Source organism: Entelurus aequoreus, linkage group LG15, assembly GCF_033978785.1.
Source record: "Entelurus aequoreus isolate RoL-2023_Sb linkage group LG15, RoL_Eaeq_v1.1, whole genome shotgun sequence".
In the NCBI taxonomy this organism is placed as follows: domain Eukaryota; kingdom Metazoa; phylum Chordata; class Actinopteri; order Syngnathiformes; family Syngnathidae; genus Entelurus; species Entelurus aequoreus.
The window spans coordinates 22,603,010-22,625,868 of NC_084745.1; the positions used below are offsets into that span (position 1 = coordinate 22,603,010).

General features: G+C 41.1%; 1 protein-coding gene across 2 annotated transcripts in view; it reads right to left on the bottom strand.

Moving 5' to 3' along the window:
- jph1a (junctophilin 1a) overlaps positions 1-22,859 on the bottom strand; it is a 136,902-nt gene that overhangs the window by 38,069 nt on the left and 75,974 nt on the right. For both annotated transcript variants that reach the window (XM_062021075.1, XM_062021076.1), the window contains one exon: positions 12,083-12,201. In XM_062021075.1, the coding sequence (XP_061877059.1) occupies positions 12,083-12,201 (119 nt within the window). The remainder of the gene's footprint in view (positions 1-12,082; positions 12,202-22,859) is intronic.

The window sequence follows — 22,859 nt, forward strand, 5'->3', positions numbered from 1 at the left end:
GGGTGCAGTTATGGATATTTATTTATTATCAATAATAATGATAAAAACAATAATAATTCTAAAACCAAGCTCAAATAAGCAACCACAGGTTAAAAAACAAGCCCATAAACCAATAAACGTGAGGTTGCTTACTTGGGCTTGCTTTTCTGTCTCCACAATAAAGCAAAACACAACTGCGCAGTAAGTAGTTTATCCTTTTCTACACAACATTTTCTGGTTATTGCGCTCCCGTCGACTTGGCACGACCCCAAACACAGGCACACGAATTATGCATGTGCATCTACACTAGAGCCTAGACTCACAGAGAAACAAGTGATGACAGAGAGGCAGAATTAGTGGGGAAAATGTAATAAAAACAGTATATGTTTTTCATAATGGGAGAAAGAGAAAGCACTAACGGACTTGATTACACCCCAAGTGGGTGTGTGTCTGTTTATTTTCATTATGTGTTGAGCTGTTAAAAAAAGCACAACATTTAGTAGACAAACCTTTGCATAGTTCAAATTGCCTAGTCCCAGGTAGGGTATACAGTTTAAAAAGGTACACTTATCAAAGACAAAACATTTATATTTGATAGAGATGTCCGATAATGGCATTTTTGCCAATATCCGATATTCCGATATTGTCCAACTCTTAATTACCGATTCCGATATCAACCGATACCGATATATACAGTCTTAGAATTAACACATTATTATGTCTAATTTTGTTGTGATGCTCCGCTGGATGCATTAAACAATGTAACAAGGTTTTCCAAAATAAATCAACTCAAGTTATGGAAAAAAATGCCAACATGGCACTGCCATATTTATTATTGAAGTCACAAAGTGCATTATGTTTTTTTAAATGCCCCAAAACAGCAGCCTGGAATTTGGGACATGATCTCCCTGAGAGGTAGGGAGTAGCGGGGGGTGTATATTGTAGCGTCCCGGAAGAGTTAGTGCTGCAAGGGGTTCTGGGTATTTGTTCTGTTGTGTTTATGTTGTGTTACAATGCGGATGTTCTCCCAAAATGTGTTTGTCATTTTTGTTTGGTGTGGGTTCACAGTGTGGCGCATATTTGTAACAGTGTTAAAGTTGTTTATACGTCCACCATCAGTGTGACCTGTATGGCTGTTGACCAAGTATGTGTTGCATTCACTTGTGTGTGTGAAAAGCTGTAGATGTTATGTGATTGGGCCGGCACGCATAGGCAGTGCCTTTAAGGCATGCCTCCAATATTGTTGTCTGGGTGGAAATCGGGAGAAATTCGGGAGAATGGTTGCCCCGGGAGATTTTCGGGAGGGGCACTGAAATTTGGGAGTCTCCTGGGAAAATCGGGAGGGTTGGCAAGTATGACTGGGAGACGCAAATGCTCTGTACTTCTCTCTACGTCCGTGTACCACTCCGTACAGCGCCGTTTTAAAAAGTCATAAATGTTACTTTTTGAAACCGATACCAATAATTTCCGATATTACATTTTAAAGCATTTATCGGCCGATTATATCGGCAGTCCGATATTATCGGACATCTCTACTATTTGAGATTCATTGTGATTAATTATGAGTTAACTAACAAAATGCGAGTAATTGCGATTAAATAGGAAAGATTGTTTTAGAAATATCTCCGCCATGCCTCCATGGTTTGATTTCACATTTTCAGGGATGCGAGCACCCTTTGAGAAAAAAAGAGGAAAATGAAGAAAAAAAGAGGAAAAGTTTTATGAGCAAAAGAACATTTTGACAATCAAGACTACATTTATGGTAAATGGGTTGTACTTGTATAGCGCTTTTCTACCTTCAAGGTACTCAAAGCGCTTTGACACTATTTCCACATTCACCCATTTACACACACATTCAAACACTGATGGCGGGAGGTGCCATGCAAGGCCCTAACCACGACCCATCAGGAGCAAGGGTGAAGTGTCTTGCTCAAGGACACAACGGACGTGACGAGGTTGGTAGAAGGTGGGGATTGAACCAGGAACCCTCAATTTGCTGGCACGGCCACTCTCCCAACCATGCCACGCCGTTTCCAATTCTACACTGTATTTTACGTTTAGGTTTATTTCTCATCTACCAACCTCTTTTGGCTGTCAGTTTGACACTTACATGTACCATGTAATGTACCGCAGAATGTTAAAATTTTTTTAGTAGATAATTTACTAACATTATTATTATTGAAAACATAAAGTAAAATTCTATAACATGCATGCAAAGAACTCCCGTTTGGCAACTCTATCCTGTTGCCACGACCCCTCAGGTACTATACGTTTGATGTTGTGACCTCTGTTTACAATCCGTCACGTCAAAAATATACATCCTCGCTGGCTACTAATAAATACTCCAGAAATATAACTGGTTTGGAACTAACAGTGTTTGGATTGTAATAATCCAAATATGATTAGCAGCTAAGTGGACAGCCGTCAACGTTGTGGCTCGGCGATCGAACGGAGGTGAGAATAAGTCAGCTCGCTAGACGGTTCTCTTACTAGCGAGTTTTGACATGATCTGTCACATCAGATTGTGCCTTATATTGAGTTTGTTAGCATTTTCCTGAGTTTAATGTCTTAGTTCCGGTTTACAGTAGTGTTCTTCTTTTGGTCAAGCAGCTTCATTCCCGCCTCTGAGTATCTTTTCCTTGAAGCTGTTTTCATTTTGTAATTACGGCTATTTAAGTTGAGCTTTTGCTGTAGCCTTTGTCGGGACTTTGTCATATTTTCACCCGTGAGTTTTTGCTGTACTCCAGCATTCCGTTTTGTTTATACCCAGATCAATTTTGCATAGCCTTCTCTGTGCTTTGGTGCTTTTCCTAACGGCACTCGTCTTTTGTTTATTTGAGCCATTAAATACCTTTTTAGTTGCATTTTGCCTCCTCGGTTTTCTACATCTTGGAAACACGGCAAACTATCGCCGTCATGCGACCTGAGCATCACAGTTTGTTTTAGTTCCCCCGATCATCTCCCCGTCCTGCAGGCAGAGTGAACAGAGAGTACTTGCAGCTGAAGCGAGCTTTCAACAAATTTAGTTTGGATCCTATTTTTATTGATATTCCATAAAAAATGCAGAAGTGATACTTTGAAGCGAAAATTAATGTTTAAAAACGCGGACTTCCGCTTTTTCATGGACATTTCATATGCCTGCATTTTCCGGACTTATGCAGCTCCCAGGTAAACAAAAAAATGGATATTTTTCTTCTGTAAATTTTACGTAAATTATGTTCCACAGTCAAAAGTATAACCCACTTTCTGTGTATATCGGCAAAGGGTTCGAGTGTGGAGACGTTCCCTTTAAACTGCAAATTAAAATCCTCCAGCTGGGCGACAGCATTTACAAGGATGCCCACATACAGTATGTGGGCACCCTTGTACATGCATCATTTGTGTTAAAACAAATGGCCCACCGTTAAAAAAAAATACTCCAAATGCATGAACCTTGTGTTTTGACGAGTATCCAACATTGTCACAACATTTACATTTTTGAAAAGAAGAGAATCATAAGTTCCCTTTAACAACACCACCTCGTTATATATGATGACCCACCATTTTTTGGGCATCCTTATTAGAATGATTTTACCTTTTTACTCTATTTAAATGTCATATAGCCATATACAAGTTATATTTACACTATTGAGTGTGTGAGTGGGTTCCTTTTAATGCTAAGCACTTCTGCAATGTCTTTAAAGCCTTGTCCTAATATAACACTAGCAATGACACCACTGAAGAAGAACATCATTCACTCTTGTTTCCCCTCTAGCTAGCCAACTGAGGACATGTTCTCTTTGAGGTGCTTGTCACACAACCACAATATAGAATAGGGGAGCCTGTTTACATTCAGCAAACTGCAAAAGGACAAAGTGAACCAGCAACAAAGCAGAATGGCATTCTTGGATTCTTTGGACGTTGCCCCGTCATGCACACTATGATGATGACAATGACGTCGGCCACGCTCTCATTCATGATCCCACATAAAAGGCAAGGACACTCTGCACAACAGACTTGTGGACACTTGTGGATTTGTGACCGCTGGTTTACAAAACACAACACAACACAACACAACATACAAACTACGCCACACTGTGTTCCTGGCCAGAACAGTGCATCTCTGTAGCTTAGTGGTGGGGACGCGCTTGAATGAGTACCATTGTCCATGTGTTGGTCACTCACTATTTTGTGGCGCCTTCTGGCAAAGGACCGAGGTCATCCAGCTCATAGGCCTAAATATACTGCACAGTGTGAGCGAGGGAGAGAGACACGCCGCGGTACCCATCAGACAACTTTTAAGGTGTGTGCTTGTTTTCATATACACATACATAGAACAGAACGTAATAATATGAGTTCAAAATGACCAGGTCTGAATACACCATGCACTTTAGTATACTGTACAGGTGTTCCTCACCACATCGTGCTTTGAATGTTCGTCACGCTATCATGGTTGTATTTGTTGTTGCTGGTTGTATTTGTTGTTGCTTGTTGCATATTTTAGGTATTTTGGGGCCAAATTAAGTCTTATTTATGTCTTATATGTATATTTATCATTACATTGTTAAGATCACCAAGGGGGACCTCCGTTTCCAGGTTAAAGGGGTCATATTGGGGCGGCGTGGCGCCCCAATATGGCTCTAGCAATCGGAGGGTTGCTGGTTACTGGGGTTCAATCCCCACCTTCTACCATCCTAGTCACGTCCGTTGTGTCCTTGGGCAAGACACTTCACCCTTGCTCCTGATGGCTGCTGGTTAGCGCCTTGCATGGCAGCTCCCGCCATCAGTGTGTGAATGGATGAATGTGGAAATACTGTATAAGCGCTTTGAGTACCTTGAAGGTAGAAAAGCGCTATACAAGTATAACCCATTTATCATTTAACCCATTTATATTATGATTTTTTTTTTTTCTACATTTAAAACACTTCCTTGTGGTCTTCATAAATTTTGCATAGATTGTGTTTTACAGACAGTTTTAAAGCTGCTTTCTGACCGTCTTTTCAGGATCCTATTTAAGATGCTCCACTTCGACTGTGTCTTCTCCCCGCCAGTCTGTGTTTTAGTGCTTCCATATCGAGTCTACTGACAAATATAAGTTGAAACTATTTGCTACTTTGTATTACAAATGTCAATAGTGGAAGATGCATTTCCATGTACGAGCCAGTCTGCCCCACAACAAGAGGATAGCAAAAAAGAAGGAGCTTATTGATTACAGCATCAGACTACAATGGCGAACACGCACAAAGCACTTTGGGTAAATTTATATGGATAATCCACTGACGTCACACCTGGTAAAAACGTCACACTTTTGGGGCAAATTCCAAACGGCTCGTTTGGTGGAAGTGTGAAGGAAGGCAAGATTATTTTATAAATATCGCTGCAACCCCTCCACTGTCCATCCATCCATTTTCTACCGCTTATTCCCTTCGGGGTTGCGGGGGGCGCTGGAGCCTATCTCAGCCACTGGTTAAATAAAAATTTTCCGGTCTTATGCAGATCCCAAATACACAACAGCAGGTACCAATAGGTAAGAAAAGTATATTTTGCATAGTAGTGCCCCTTAAAGGGGAATTTCTGTTGTTTGCGTGCTTGTTTTCATGTGCATTGGGGAGTAAAACTGTTGACGCACTTCATCTTCAACTCCTGGCTCTTCAATAATATCTCCACATTGGTGAGCCTTTGACTTGAGCGATATCGAATGAACAGCGGGAACAACACTCAGTACCAATAAGATGTGATAATCAAGGGATTACTGTATATACTTTTGAAGACATTCCATTATAAAGCTACTAATGCTCAGTTTTGACCAAAACAAGATAAACAATAAAAAAACAAAAACATGCACAGTACCTGTCAAAAATGTAGACAGACCCTTTCATTTAATAGCATGAGAAACTGTCAAAACTTTTGACTGTTATAGTCCATACTAGGGTTGCACGGTATACTGGTATTAGTATAGTAACACGATACTAATTAATCATATTCGGTACTATACCGCCTCTGAAAAGTATCGGTCCTCCACGTCGTGTCATTGCTGGTTTACGAGCAGAGGAGAATATTCGGCAGCGCACAATCACGGAGTACTTACAAGCAGACACAGTGTGTAGACAGAAAAGGGAGAACGGACGCATTTTGGCTTCAAAACTAAAGATAAAGGTGAAGCTATAACACTGAAACACCCTCAGAAAGAGGTGCTTTAAGACATGGCTAGCTATCTAGCGGCTAAAGTCCAGCCCCAGTCGGCAGTGTTTTAGCAACTTCTAAATCACTAATTCTCGCCTGCATGGCGACAAATAAAGTAACTTTCTTACAAGTATCATCCCTGCAGGACCAGGAATAGCTAAACATGCTTCAATAAACACCGTAGCTCACCGGCATCAAAATGTAATCAAACGCCATTAGTGGATCGACACCTAACATCCACTCTAATGATACCAAGTACAAGAGCGTATCTAGTCGATACTACTATGATTACGTCAATATTTTTTTGCCATTACAACATCTTCTTTCGTTTAAAAAAAATTTATATTATGTTTATAAACTCAGGAAATATGTCCCTGGACACATGAGGACTTTGAATATGACCAATGTATGATCCTGTAACTACTTGGTATCGGCTTGATACCCAAATTTGTGGTATTATCCAAAACTAATGTAAAGCATCCAAACAAAAGAAGAATGAAGTATTGTTACATTTTAACATAAGTGTAGATAGAACATGTTAAAAGAGAAAGTAAGCAGATATTAAAGGCCTACTGAAATGAATTTTTTTTATTCAAACGGGGATAGCAGATCCATTCTATGTGTCATACTTGATCATTTCGCGATATTGCCATATTTTTGCTGAAAGGATTTAGTAGAGAACATCGACGATAAAGTTCGCAACTTTTGGTCGCTGATAAAAAAAAGCCTTGCCTGTACCGGAAGTAGCGTGACATCGCAGGTTGAAGGGCTCCTCACATTTCCCCATTGTTTTCAATGCTGCGAGAGCAATTCGGACAAAGAAAGCGACGATTTCCCCATTAATTTGAGCCAGGATGAAAGATTCGTGGATGAGGAACGTGAGAGTGAAGGATTAGAGTGCAGTGCAGGACGTATCTTTTTTCGCTCTGACCGTAACTTAGGTACATTGGATTCCACACTCTCTCCTTTTTCTATTGTGGATCACGGATTTGTATTTTAAACCACCTCGGATACTATATCCTCTTGAAAATGAGAGTCGAGAACGCAAAATGGACATTCACAGTGACTTTTATCTCCACGACAATACATCGGTGAAGCACTTTAGCTACGGAGCTAACGTGATAGCATCGGGCTCGAATGCAGATAGAAACAAAAGAAATAAGCCCCTGACTGGAAGGATAGACAGAAGATCAACAATACTACCAAACTCTGGACCTGTAACCACACGGTTAATGCTGCACTGCCTGGCGAAGCCTAGCAATGCTGCTGCTAACGACGCCATTGAAGCTAACTTAGCTACGGGACCTCGACAGAGCTATGCTAAAAACATTAGCTCTCCACCTACGCCAGCTCTCATCTGCTCATCACCACCCGTGCTCACCTGCGTTCCAGCGATCGACGGCGCGACGAAGGACTTTACCTGATCATCGATGCGGTCGGCGGCCCGGAGACGGAGGAAGTCAAGGTGAGGACAGCGGTGCGGTGGCGGGCGCTGTAGCTTTCGACGACACCCCGGCCGCCATCAGAGTCGGCAAGAAACATATATTTCCCCAAAGTTACGTACGTAACATGCACAAAGCGACACACATGTACGGGCAAGCGATCAAATGTTTGGAAGCCAAAGCTGTAGTCACGGTAGCGCGTCTGCTATCCATTTCAAAGTCCTCCTGGTTGTGTTGCTGCAGCCGCCGCTAATACACCGATCCCACCTACAACTTTCTTCTTTGCAGTCTCCATTGTTAATTGAACAAATTGCAAAAGATTCACCAACACAGATGTCCAGAATACTGTGGAATTATGCGATGAAAACAGAGCTGTTTGTATTGAGATACAATAGTATAGTATACTTCCGCTTCAACCCTTGACGTCACGCGCAAACGTCATCATACCTAGACGTTTTCAACCGGAAGTTTACCGGGAAATTTAAAATTGCACTTTGTTGCAATGTTAAGATTTCACCATTGATATATAAACTATCAGACTGCGTGGTCGGTAGTAGTGGGTTTCAGTAGGCCTTTAACAGTAAATGAACAAATAGATTAATAATTAATTTTCTACCACTTGTCTTTAATAATTTTGACAATATAATAGAATGGAAAATGACATAATATGTTACTGCATATGTCAGCAGACTAAATTAGGAGCCTTTGTTTGCTTCCATCCATCCATTTTCTACCACTTGTCCCCTTCGGGGTCGCGGAGGGTGCTGGAGCCTATCTCAGCGGCATTCGGGCGGAAAGCTTACTTACTAACAAAAGACGAGTTGTCTAGTATGTTCACTATCTTATTTAAGGACAATTGCAATAAGAAACATATGTTTAATGTACCGCAAGATTTTTTGTTAATATAAAGCAAATAATGCAATTTTTGTGGTCCCCTTTATTTAAAAGTATCGAAAAGTACAGAAAAGTATCGAAATAACTTTGGTACCGGTGGTATCGGTACAACACTAGTCCATACACATACAGTGGAACCTCCATTTACAAACCCCTTATTGTATTGTACCAGCGTTGTCGACACTGCCTCACCCGGTTCCCCCTCCATTCGGCTGACCACAAAGAAGATTAAGAGACAAGGTTAAGTTTATCGACCTGGTTGTTTAAGTAAAAGGGGAACTGCGCTTTTTTTGGAATTTTGCCTTTCGTTCACAATCATTATGAGAGACAGGACGACGGATGTATTTTTTTTAATGCATTCAAAATATTAAATAAACGTGAATAAAAGTCCGCTTAGAACGGAACCAAAAGGAGCTCCACTAAAATACAATAAATAACCATTCAAAAAGCGCCAAGAATGCTCCATTTACATTTTGCTACTTGAATATTAACCAAGTATTAGTGATTTTGTTATTATAAGCGCTAACACAGACAAACTATTTATAGCGGCGCCGTGATCACAAGCTTGTGTGCTTGTGTTTACATGATCGAGTGTTGTGCTGCTTCCTCGCTTCCTTGCTCGATGTAAGTTTATTATATTATAAATCATGCATCTCACTTGCACAGAATAAGTCTGAGTAGGTATCGCGACAAGTTGGTACACTCTGACAGCCATTTTGGACTCGAAACTGGCAAGGAAGACGATTGGTCCTCCCGCCCCTCACCCCTATTCATTGTGAGGATTATGAATAATTCTTCACCTAAATGGGACTATATGAACATCCCAGCAGTCGGCATCCTAATGACATCAGACCTTGCACAGTAAGATATGTTTTATAATAATAAATAATAAAACATGAACAATAATAACATATATAATATATATTATATTATGCTCTCATAAAGTCTGCAGTGAGTAATAATCAGTAATGAAGAAAAAAAAGCAAATGTTGTGATGCGTTTTTAAAAAATAATGAGCCGTGTATGCTTAAAATGATCAAAATATGTAAATATTAAATATTTTTATAAATGTACTAGTTACTATATTACATATATACTTACATCTTTGTATGTTTTTTTAAAGGCTTTGTAGGCGGAATTCAGCAGCTACTATATGCGCCATTGTAAGCAGACTTTTGATCACATTTATTTAATATTAAAAATGCAATACAAATAAAAATAATGTCTTTCATAATGATTGTGAGCAATAGGTAAAATTCCCAAAAAAGCGCAGTTCCCTTTTTAGGAGTTTTGTGATTTCAAACTGTGAGTGCACCACACAGCTAGTGACAGTGTGTCTGCATTTCGGCAGGGTAGCTAAAAAAGACGACAGTTCAGCTAGTTATTGTTGATCCATCACCCCGTTGTTATGTTTGTTATATAAACAGTACTATATAGTGATTTATATTGTGTTCAAAGCGTACAAACTTTTACTAAAATATTTGGTCAAAAAATGTTTTGTCAAGGCTGAAACACACTATTCATGGTTACATTGTTTCATATTGAGAAATATGCTACATATGATTTTTTTTTAAATGAACCCTGTTCACGAACGAAACAAGTTTGTAAATTGAGATTCCGCTGTATAATATATATCAGGGGTGGGCAATTAATTTTTACCGGGGGCTGCATGAGCAACCTGCTGGAGGGCCACGTCGACAATATTTCAATTAAATTTTGCTCAATATTATTTTTTATATATACCGTAAGATAAATAATAATAATAATAATAATAATTATTATTATTAATAATAATAATACTTTCATTTAACCTAACTTAACTTTATACCAAAAGCACTGCTTTGGAAATCATTTGTACCCCTTTCAGAGATCACATTTAGTTCCCCTTAAACATCCTCATGTTGCACAATGAAATGTAAGCATAGGATGAAGTGTGCATTCCTGTAACTTTCTCTAGTAACAGCATTCCATGAATAATATAAATATATTAACATTAATAATAAATGACAGTAAAATAAGCACACGTATGACTGAGGAGTCATAGTGTAACTTTGTGTGGTGTTTGAGTTGTCCGACTTTTTGTGTGGCCATAAACGCACCAGTGGTTTAGTGGTATGCGTGTTGGTGACAGATGACAAGTGGGTTTTGACCTGGTTTGTAAGGCAGAAAATGACTAGTTTTTCGAGATAGGAGTGTTTTACTCATGTTTTTGGTGTGGTTATGGCCGAATATAAAAAGTTTTGCTCAATAAAGTGATCGGTATAATTCCTGGCCTCGAAGCATCTCGATAGAAGTTACAATAATTGAACGGTGTTCAATTGAACGGTGTTGACGAACACCGTTAGGGCCGCTAGTTGTCACTGTCACTCAAAGTTGCATTGCAAAATTACACAGCATAAATGTATCTATTTTGTTTAGAATTCAGATGGGATTTGATTTGGTGCACAGCATATATTTGCTGTGCACAGCATATATTTGCTGTGCGCAGAGGATGCTTGAGCAGTGCGCAATTGTGCAGGCGCACACCTTAGAGGTAACGTTGCTTGGCAGTCCATGTCTTGTTGGAAACACGGCATTCGTCATCAACTTTTCTCTTTTTAGCGTCTCGGGGGTAAACCGTGCATCACTTGTCACTGTGCACCTTCACTCACAGGTTACACACGGACATACGCCCATAAATAACACTTTTCAAAATAAAAGCAGCACAGTTGTATTGCACGCACGACATAGATGTTTTTTCAACTTTATTTTGTAATTTGTGATTGCAGCTGTTCACATTCACTCACAATCACGCACGCGCATACGTCCACACGGAAGTAATACAAATAACGCTTTTCAAAACAAAAGCAGCACCGTTGTATTGCACACTCGACATAGATACTTTTTAAAATTTATTTTGTAATTTATGATTGGCCTCACGCGGGCCGGACAGGGACGCACAAAGGGCCGGATGTGGCCTGCGGGCTGCAGAATGCCCAAGTCTGATATATATGGTTGAATCAAGCAAGAGCTTTGAGACTAAAAAGTTTAGCAAGTTCTTAACTATTTTTGTAACAGGCTTGCATTCATGAAAAGGAAGATCTTGGTGGAAAAAGAACCACTGTGCGATGAAAAGAGTGCATTATTTCATAAGAAATTACACATATTTTTAGCAGGTTTTACAGCTCCAGATTTGAGCAGCTATTCCCCGAGCTGTTAAGAACAAGTCATAGAACGCAGTGACAGGGCTTCCTTCCATGCAGCATACAGTACTTGTTGGCACAAACACAAGCCTCCATTGTGGCGTGTTTGAAACCCTTCTCAATGCTTCTAGTCTGCCATTTCAGTGTCGCAACACAAAGGCTGACACCTTTGTGCACCCTGAACAACAAGCTCATTACAAAAAACACTTTTATTTCCACAAAGTAACCTAAAGAGACTCTTATTTGAGAATGTTGCTGCTAAAAAAAAGAACAGTGTGGGTGTACTTTTTCTGCTTTTTCTTATATTACTGCCACATACAACTTTATATTGGGATTGAACACATTTTGACAGCTTGAATGTGTATTGTAAACTTGCAGCTGTGTGTCATCTACAGGGATGTGCAATGCATGAAACTAGCTTACCTGGCTGATAGAAGTTGGGCGCGAGCTCCCTTGCAACCGATCTGGCGATTTCTGAGTCATGCACGGCAGAGACGGCGGCCTGGTCTGCAGCCTCGCTTTTAGTCCTGGCATGGGCCGTCCTACAAGGAGACAATATTGTAGTGTAAACAATTCATTCATGCACTGTCCAATTCACATCTTTTTTGGGAGACTATAGCACATTTCCCTGTTACTTCTTATATTAAAACCAGGGCTGTCAAAGTTACGCAATAATTACACCATTAACACATTAACTATAAGTTCCTTTAGGTTGTTTTAACGCGCGATTAACGCGTGTGCATCCTGACTATTTTTTTTACCCTCACTCTATTCTGTAGTGTGGGAAAATCTAATACCTCTCAGTTACTTTTGAGCCACAAGCTCAAAAATAGCAAGGAGAAATGCAAAAAGAAAAGGGCACATTATGGAAATCTCAAATCCAAAGCCCAACAAGACAAGACTATTTTATCGTTGATCGCCGTGAGACGACATCATTGGAGGGAACGCCTGATGGCGTGCTTTGCTGCTTGTAGAGAAGAGGAGCTTCACGTCTGTGTTTACATTACAGGTGAGTGTATTGATAACATACAATGTAGATTGTTTCTGGTTTAGTAAAATTATTAAGAAACTGTAGACTCCCTGTCTACCGTCTTTCTGTTCTATTGAGCTTTTATTCCATTTTTGGAAACATTTTCGTCAAAATATGTTAAGACACCTCTTCTCATACCAATAACACAGTTCTGGCTTCACAATAATAGGGCTACGCATTACATCTGGTTTTACTACCATAACAAAATGAAAACTCGTCTTACATTATGATCATGCTTTGTGAAATATGTTTTGTAATGTAATCTGTGATTTTTCTACCTAAGTAATTGATTTATGGCAGATTGAAATAAAGGGTACTATATGTTATAACTCGTTCTTATAAATAGTCCGCAATTACAGAATGTTTAATAGGATAAATATTACATTTTATTAATACATAGAGAAGGTTAAAACATGCAGAGGTATGAATAACATTAACTTGTACAACATGTAATGTACTGAATAGCAGAAGCATTTATTCAGGTAGAAATATCACAGATTACATTACCACACATTTTTCACAATCAAACTATGATCAAAACAATCCGCATTTTGTGCTAATAATGCGTGAAACGGGTATCTAAATACGGAAGTGTAGCTCCTCCTCTGAATGCAAGTGTTCCTACAGCAGGAGTACAAGATCTATATTCCTTCAAAATGTAACATATGGCAAGACATCAACGCACTTCAGGTATTTTTTTAATTCTAATTAAAAACATATTTATGTCCTTTTTGTGTTGAGCTGTTTAAAAAACATTTCATTAAAGCAAACTAACTGTCCAGTCATGGTAATAAATACTTGAACATTACCTGTCTCGGGTACACTTATTAATGACAACAAATTATATTTATCTGAAATTAATCGAGATTCTTAACTATGAACAAACTGCGATTAATTGCTATTCAATATTTTAATCGTTTAACTGTCACGTGGGGGTCGCATATTTGTGCGGGATCGTTCCTCCAATGCAACACGGACACTCCGGACAAAAACGTGAAGGTAAGAGATGGTTTAATTAACATAAATCATAGCCAAACAGAAAAACAAGCAAAAGAAAAGCGTGCCGAACGCACGGGAAGCTAAGGCTAACACTTAGCACAAGAGTCGGGAACATGAAATACAAAAAACTTGACTGATGCTTGCCGCAAACAAGGAGAACAGGACGAGTGAACAAAAAGGCAGGTTTAAATAGTGTCAGTGATGGCAAACAGGTGCGCGTCAGGAACACAAGTGGCAGGTGAAAATAATAAGTAACCATGGTGACGAAACAAACTCACAGGTGCACAGGCAATAACAAAAGGAGTCCAAAACTAACAGAAAACACAAAAACATGATCCGGCCCACAGATCATGACTGTACCCCCTCCTCAAGGACAGATACAAGATGTCCAAAAAAACCAAAAAAAACAAGCAGGATTAAAAGTCACGGGCGGGCGGAGGGAGGACTTGGAGGTGGGTCGCCAAGCCAAGTGTCCCCGAATCCACCGAGGCAAAGTCAAGTGGCGGCGGCGAGTGGAACGCCGCTGCAGCAAGCGAGGCGGGCGACCAGGGAATGGCCACATTCGTGGCCGACGGGGAGGTGGGCGCACTTGGCGAGGCGGACGACCAGGGAGCGGCCACCTCCGTGGTTGACGGGGAGGTGGGCGCGTCGGCGCCGTCCTGGCAGGCTTGGACGCCGCAGCGGGCAAGTCAGGCGTGGTAGCAGGTACCGGCGGCGAGTCAGGCGTGGTAGCAGGTACTGGCGGCGAGTCAGGCGTGGTAGCAGGTACCGGCGGCGAGTCAGGCGTGGAAGCAGGTATCGGTGTCTGGCGAGGAGCAGGTACCGGTGTCTGGCGAGGAGCAGGCACAGGTGCCAGCCGAGGAGCAGGTACAGGTGCCAGCCGAGGTGCAGGCACAGGTGCCAGCCGAGGAGCAGGCACAGGTGCCAGCCGAGGAGCAGGTACAGGTGCCAGCCGAGGAGCAGGTACAGGTGCCAGCCGAGGAGCAGGAACTGGAGATGGTGGCGTTTGCAGGCCCACCGGAGATGATGGTGGCGTCTGCAAGCCCACCGGAGATGGTGGTGGCGTCTGCAAGCCCACCGGAGATGATGGTGGCGTCTGCAAGCCCACCGGAGATGATGGTGGCGTTTGCAAGCCCACCGGAGATGATGGTGGCGTTTGCAAGCCCACCGGAGATGATGGTGGCGTCTGCAAGCCCACCCGGGCTGAGGTTAGCCATGAGCATGGCGAAGGTGGTCTAGCTGGGGGTTGCGGCTTGGCATGCCAAAAGACTGGTGGTGGCGGCCGGGATGGAGGTTGCTGCCTGGTTGGGCGCAGCTGAGCCACCCCACCAGCACAGCTCCCGGCCCCAGCCCCCCCCTCAAGGGGCGGATACCAGACGCGCTCCTTGTGGTCTGGAACAGTCTTTACGGGTGGGTGGCGGGCGGTCAGGAGGGGGGCAGAATCCTCCTCTTTAAATTGTTCAGAAAATCTTTTCCCCCCCACCTGAGATTGTGTGGGAGGACAGCGGGAAAAAGTCCTTGACGTGGGCGGGGCTAGAGTCCTTAGGGGCTGAGTCAGAGTCACTGGGGGCGGAGGTGATTGAAGTTGACCGAATCTATTTTTCCAAAAAGTGTCCTGCTGGTACTTTATTTTTGGAACAAAGTCTTTATGAGGTGGCTGAAAAAGGGAAACAGAATTCAGAAAAAAAAAATTCTGGTCCATGATGTCATCAGCCGTGGACGGGGTGACGTCATCAGGAGAAGACGACTGGGCTTGCTTCGGTCCGGAGGAGGAGCTTTCGGGAGTGACACGTCCTGACAGCGAAACGAAGCCTCTTTGGCTGGCTTCCGTTTTTGCTGACGCGTCCGGTACTGCGGTGGCGCGACAATGTCCTCGGGCCATACGTAGTTCAGGGGGATGAACTTTCCATTAGGACCCCACATCAGGTCCTGGCGCTCCAAGGGGGAATAGCGGAGAGTCTCCACCTCCATTGCCTCCAAATCTAACCAAATACCTAAGTCCAGCTTCTCGAAGTTCGTGGCGGAAGAACTGTATGCTGTTCTCCTTCTGTCACGTGGGGGTCGCATATTTGTGCGGGATCGTTCCTCTAATGCAACACGGACACTCCGGACAAAAACGTGAAGGTAAGAGATGGTTTAATTAACATAAATCATAGCCAAACAGAAAAACAAGCAAAAGAAAAGCGTGCCGAACGCACGGGAAGCTAAGGCTAACACTTAGCACAAGAGTCGGGAACATGAAATACAAAAAAACGTGACTGATGCTTACCGCAAACAAGGAGAACAGGACGAGTGAACAAAAAGGCAGGTTTAAATAGTGTCAGTGATGGCAAACAGGTGCGCGTCAGGAACACAAGTGGCAGGTGAAAATAATAAGTAACCATGGTGACGAAACAAACTCACAGGTGCACAAGCAATAACAAAAGGAGTCCAAAACTAACAGAAAACACAAAAAACATGATCCGGCCCACGGATTATGACATTAACAGCCATAATTAAAACCAAAGTCACAGCTAAATGGCATCCAACCAACCTTAATCCAGCATGAAACACTAGTACTGCACATGTAATACATTTTTAAATGTTCTCTAGTGGGCATTGACAGGAGTGAAAAACAAAATAGACATCCATCATGATGGCATCAGCACTGAGTGGTAGCAAATCCTCAGGCTAAAACCATCACATAAACCTGGCTTGTGTCCACAGCTACTGTATCATGGCCATGCTCAAAACAGCCAAAAGAGAGGAAAAATATTACGTTTTGGGATCAATGCAAGCTTAGTATTAGCAGTGAAAGGTATTATAGAAAATCAGAGGAGCTGAAATACTTAACAAAACTCCACCAGTGCCAATGCACAAAAACACATTACCTTTGTTGCCTGAATCCCTTTAAAATGGCAACTATTGTAGTTGTACAATTATAAACAAAATTAACAATAATAAAAAATAATACAAAAATATAAATAATAGATAAATAAAAATAATCAAAGCAATATAATATATATATATTTATCATATTATTTTGATAGATACATATGTATATACAGTATATATACATTTTATCACAATGCAGAAATTATAATATTACATAAAATATTATACTATTACAATTTCTTGTATCATGTTCACCATAACATCTATCCATCCATCCATTTTCTACCGCTTGTCCCTTTTTGGATCGCGGGGGGTGCTGGAGCCTATATCAGCTGTATTCGGGCGGAAGGCGGGTTACACCCTGGACAAGTCACCACCTCATCGCAAGGCCAACACAGATAGACAGACAACATTCACACCCACATTCACACACTAGGGCCAATTTAGTGTTGCCAATCAACCTATCCCCAGGTGCATGTCTTTGGAGGTGGGAGGAAGCCGGAGTACCCGAAGGGAACCCACGCAGTCACGGGGAGAACATGCAAACTCCGCACAGAAAGACCCCCAGCCTGGAATTGAACTCAGGACCTTCGTATGTATTTAAAACGTATTTACTGAGCTGTCAACGAAACATTTTACACCAATAACAACATTAAAATTAATCTATGTTGATAAATAATGCAAATAATGGTGCAGTCAAATTATAGTTTTTTGAATTTGGATTAGTCACGATTAATCAGTTTATACATTATTTAAATTATCTTAAAGAAGACCCCAATTTTCCAATTTTTCTGTCAGAATCACATACAGAACTATTTTAAAAGAGTGTTACTTGAATGCACTACATGTATTTGCTCATTACTTAGTAAAAGTTTTTTCTCTTCCCTCATGTTTTGTACTGACGTATGCATTGACCTTATCACTGACCACATAACAACCAACGCCACCTTTCAGGTAACATCCACGGTTAAGGTAAAGGAGCATCTGCAGTCGATTAATGATTATTGCAATAATTTTTTGTGATTGATCGTTATTTTGGACAACCCTGATATCATCTTGATAACATGATTTGTCATCATCTAATTTCTAAACCATCTCCATTCCCTCCTTCTGTCAGTCTTTCTGTCAGACTGACCCTAACGACCGGACGACTCTATTTCAAGACTTGTTGGACTGAGGGACGTCCTGTGTGTGTGGGAGAAGCACTTTATTAAAATGCATATGCTGGCGGCTCAGTTTCCTCCCCAGAAATAAGTCCCTGCATGACCCACAGACAGGACAGACTGTGGGTTGTGTTTACATGGTCTCTCACCCTCCTTCTATCCCGCTCTGCAAGTTCACCACTGACCAGCTGCAGATGAAAATGTAAAAATAAAGTCAGCGAGTATTTGGCAGCGTCTGAGTGGCACACACTTTTAACACACAGTTCTTAAATTGTTGCTGTTAAACATGTTGTATAGGCTAAATGCTGGCTGGTGTTTTTATTGAAGAAAAATACGGTAAGATAAGAACCAACTGCTAAGGTAGGCTACAAACCAGGACACCAGAGTGCAAACATTTCTTTAGCCACTTGTTGCCAGGCAGATTTCAAAGGGCTATACCAAAAAATGGGCATACACACGGGGGAACGATGGCGTTCCAGACATAGGTTTAATTTTCGGTGCTCTGTATTGAATATAAAAGAGTGCAATCAGGTGAAGTAGACATGTTACTACCCACAACAGACATGAAAGCGTTACTGCACCCGTCACACATGCTACCATAAGGACATGATTGTGTCTATATCGGAAATGTGTGAAATGTGCGGGCATGGATGTGTTGTGACTGTACAAAGAACGGCCCTGATACATTGCTATAGGATCTTAACAGTTCCCTTTGGGTGCAGTACACTGAGTTGCGCTCAGGAAGCGACGCCGACCGTTGCAAGACAGGATGTCTGCGTGTGGGGGGTGACAAGCAGAGAGGGATGGGAGTCGCGCAAGAGGAGAGCGAGTCGGAAGGTGAAAAAACAGATGATGACTTTGGTACGTTGTATTATTGGCAATGGTCAGCATCGTACAGTATGTGAATGCATTACTTTTGTTTTTTAACATTGTAACATTAGGAAAAAGGTGGGATGGATAGAGAGGTTGTTAGACCACGTTAGCTTTTCATTACAAAAAAGTTAGAGGTATTCGGCTTTCGGAGGACATTTCAGTATGGATGATACCTTTTACTGGTGAACTTAATATCACCTTCCTTAAGTTCAACTGTTCAATTTTTCAGTACTTTTTGCACAAATTGCTGTTCTCCAGGTGTCAAGGCAATTCAGTATGTGTCTTTATTCTTGCTTGAATAATACATAAGCCTTCAGCTAGGTGGCAGCAGGGCTCAAACTAATCAACTGCTTGTTCAGCCAAGTAGAAGAAGTAAACAGGACCACGGGTGTAAAAAATGGAGGAGGCATCACAGGCAAGAACAAAAAAGTCACAGTAACCGCAATAAAAATATTTGGGAATAGGACCAAGCATACATAGCCCTTGGTTGAATATGGAAGGGAATGAGGAAAGACTAAGGATGGAAAAGTTTATACAAAGAATCTGAGCTGTTCAGTTGACCTGACAGTTCTGGGCGCATTGTGCTACATAAGGCGAAGGAGAAACAGGATTTGTGGAGACATTTGTGTTGGAGATATGGCAAGCTCACTTTTTTTTAAAACAGAGTGCTGAAGGATGAGTTGATGGCATTGTTTAGGTCTGTTGTATGGGAGCACTTTGGCAGATGCGGCAACTTTTCTGGATTCTCATTAAGAGTCTCGGATGTTGGAATGGACAACGGACGTGTATTTTGAAAAGCGTACATTTCCTCATTAGTGTTAAAAATTTTTACCATATAAGTCTGTTCGTACAATACACATTCATCGGCTGTAATGCACTCTTTGTTCAGCAGTAAAAAACAACCACAGATGACTGATACGTAACACCGTTTATCAATATAGTGATATATTAGATGTGCATTATGGTACATGTACGTACAATATTCTAAAAAGTCGTCTCACAGATGAACACCCGCTGCAATCTATCCTGAGAGCACAGACCGTCAACCCGAAAATTGAAATTGTTGCCAAGTATGGAGCTTAGACAAAAGTGCAGGGAATAAGATCTACTGGATTGAAAACAGCAGAATTTGGCAGCTCTCTAACTGTACATGACATCATTAATAGCAATAGTAAATTGTGCATTATTTGGATGTATGAAGCTGACAAGTAACTAATTATTACGCTTGGGTCGCATCTTTATGCGCTGGTCGTTTCCCCAAGATGCAGACGGACCTCCGGAAGCAGGGTGATGGTAGAAAATTATTTATTTTCCATAAATTAGTCAGGCAGGAATACAAAACAGAACAATCATGCCGCTAGCATGGGAAGCTATGGTAAGCTAAAGGAAAAGCTTAGTATGGAACAAGGAAGCAATACTCACCAACGTAACTTGTTGCATGAAGCAAACAAAACAGCCATACCGAGTGTGGTGAAAGGCAAGAATAATTAGCTCTCTGATTATTGCCCAGGAGCAGGTGAGTGTCTTGAACACTAATCAAAGGCAGGTGAAAATAATCAGCACCCATGGCAACCGAGAAACACAAACCCAGGGGTGCTGAAACAGAACTAAGGGATCTTAAACTAAAACAAAACATGATCTCACAGTGCCACTCTCATAGACAACATATTTACCAATGTAATTGATAAAAAAATAAGTGGGTTATTAGTCTGCGATATTACCGACCCCCTGCCAGTGTTTACGGTAATTGATTATGTTTATAAGAATAGGACAGATAAACAAAAAATATTTAGGCGAATAAAGACAGACAAATCAATTAATATGTTAATACAGGATCTAGTATCACTGAACTGGGATATGATTTATAATGAAAAAGATGTGGACGGTGCTTATAATATATTTTTGGAAATATTTAAGTCAAAGTATGATAAACATTGTCCAATCAAAGGATACAACAAAACAAGAGCATATGATAACTGTCCATGGTTAACGAAAGGTTTGCAAAATGCCTGTAAAAAGAAACATGCCTTATACAGGAATTCTATTAGACAGAGAACCAAAGAAGCTGAGGATAAATATAAAAAATATAAAAATAAGTTAATCAGTATTATAAGGATAAGTAAGAAAGAATACTACAAGAATAAACTAGAGCGTAATAAAGATAATATAAAAGGGATATGGAACATATTAAACAGTATAATAAGAGATGGTGTCAAACAAAACAGCTTACCTAAATATTTCAAAGAAGATGATATTGAAAATTACAATATGGAGGAGATGGCAGATCGCTTCAATCACTTTTTTGTTAAAGTAGGCCCTGATCTAGAGAGTAAAATTATGGATCGAGGGATTGAAGGGGAGCATATGGGGGATCTGGTGAAGAGAAATCCATGCTCAATGTTCCTTGAGAGAGTCGAAGAGAAGGAAATATTGGACATAGTAAAAAACTGTAAAAATAAACAATCAACAGATTTTAATGATATTGACATGTCATTGGTCAAACTGGTCATTGAGGGGATTTCTAAGCCACTTACTCACATAACCGGTTCATTTCCAAATCAAATGAAAATAGCAAAGGTCATTCCAGGGTATAAAAATGGGAGCAAACACCTCTTCACAGACTACAGACCTGTCTCACTACTGCCTCAATTTTCAAAAATATTGGAGAAACTATTTAATAACAGATTAGATTCATTCCTGGAAAGATATAATGTACTCTCAGAGAGTCAATATGGTTTTAGAACTAAAAGATCAACTTCTCAGGCATTGATGGAATCCATTGAAAGAATCACAGACGATAATCATCAATATGCAATTGGCATCTTCATTGACCTCAGAAAAGCTTTTGACATTATCACTCACAATATATTAATTAATAAACTGGAGAAAATTGGTATAAGAGGTATGGCAATAGACTGGATAAAAAGCTATTTGGACAGACGGAAACAGTTTGTGAAGCTGGGAAACCATAGCTCAATTTGCTTGGACATTGCTTGTGGAGTTCCCCAGGGGTAGGTATTGGGACCAAAACGTTTTATACTGTATCAATCAATGTTTATTTATATAGCCCTAAATCACAAGTGTCTCAAAGGGCTGTACAAGCCACAACGACATCCTCGGTACAGAGCCCACATACGGGCAAGGAAAACTCACCCCAGTGGGACGTCAATGTGAATGACTATGAGAAACCTTGGAGAGGACCGCATATGTGGGTAACCCCCCCCCCCCTCTAGGGGAGACCGAAAGCAATGGATGTCGAGTGGGTCTGACATAATATTATGAAAGTCCAACACATCAGCGAAAGTCCAGTCCATGGTGGGGCCAGCAGGAACCATCCCGAGCGGAGACGGGTCAGCAGCGTAGAGATGTCCCCATCCGATGAACAGGCTAGCGGTCCACCCCGGAGCAGAGTGGAAAAGAAAAGAAAAGAAACGGCAGATCAACTGGTCTAAAAAGGGAGTCTATTTAAAGGCTAAAGTATACAAATGAGTTTTAAGATGAGACTTAAATGCTTCTACTGAGATAGCATCTCTAACTTTTACCGGGAGGGCATTCCATAATATTGGAGCCCGAATAGAAAACACTCTATAGCCCGCAGACTTTTTTTGGGCTCTGGGAATCACTAATAAGCCGGAGTTCTTTGAACGCAGATTTCTTGCCGGGACATATGGTACAATACAATCGGCAAGATAGGCAGGAGCTTGACCGTGTAGTATTTTATACGTAAGTAGTAAAACCTTAAAGTCGCATCTTAGGTGCACAGGAAGCCAGTGCAAGTGAGCCAGTATAGGCGTAATATGATCAAACTTTCTTGTTTTTGTCAAAAGTCTAGCAGCCGCATTTTGTACCATCTGTAATCTTTTAATGCTAGACATAGGGAGGCCCGAAAATAAAACGTTACAGTAATCGAGACGAGATGTAACGAACGCATGGATAATGATCTCAGCATCGTTTGTGGACAAAATGGAACGAATTTTAGCGATATTACGGAGATGAAAGAAGGCCGTTTTAGTAACACTCTTAATGTGTGACTCAAACGAGAGAGTTGGGTCGAAGATAATACCTAGATTCTTTACCGAGTCGCCTTGTTTAATTGTTTGGTTGTCAAATGTTAAGGTGGTATTATTAAATAGATGTCGGTGTTGAGCAGGACCGATAATCAGCATTTCCGTTTTCTTAGCGTTGAGTTGCAAAAAGTTAGCGGACATCCATTGTTTAATTTCATTAAGACACGCCTCCAGCTGACTACAATCCGGCGTGT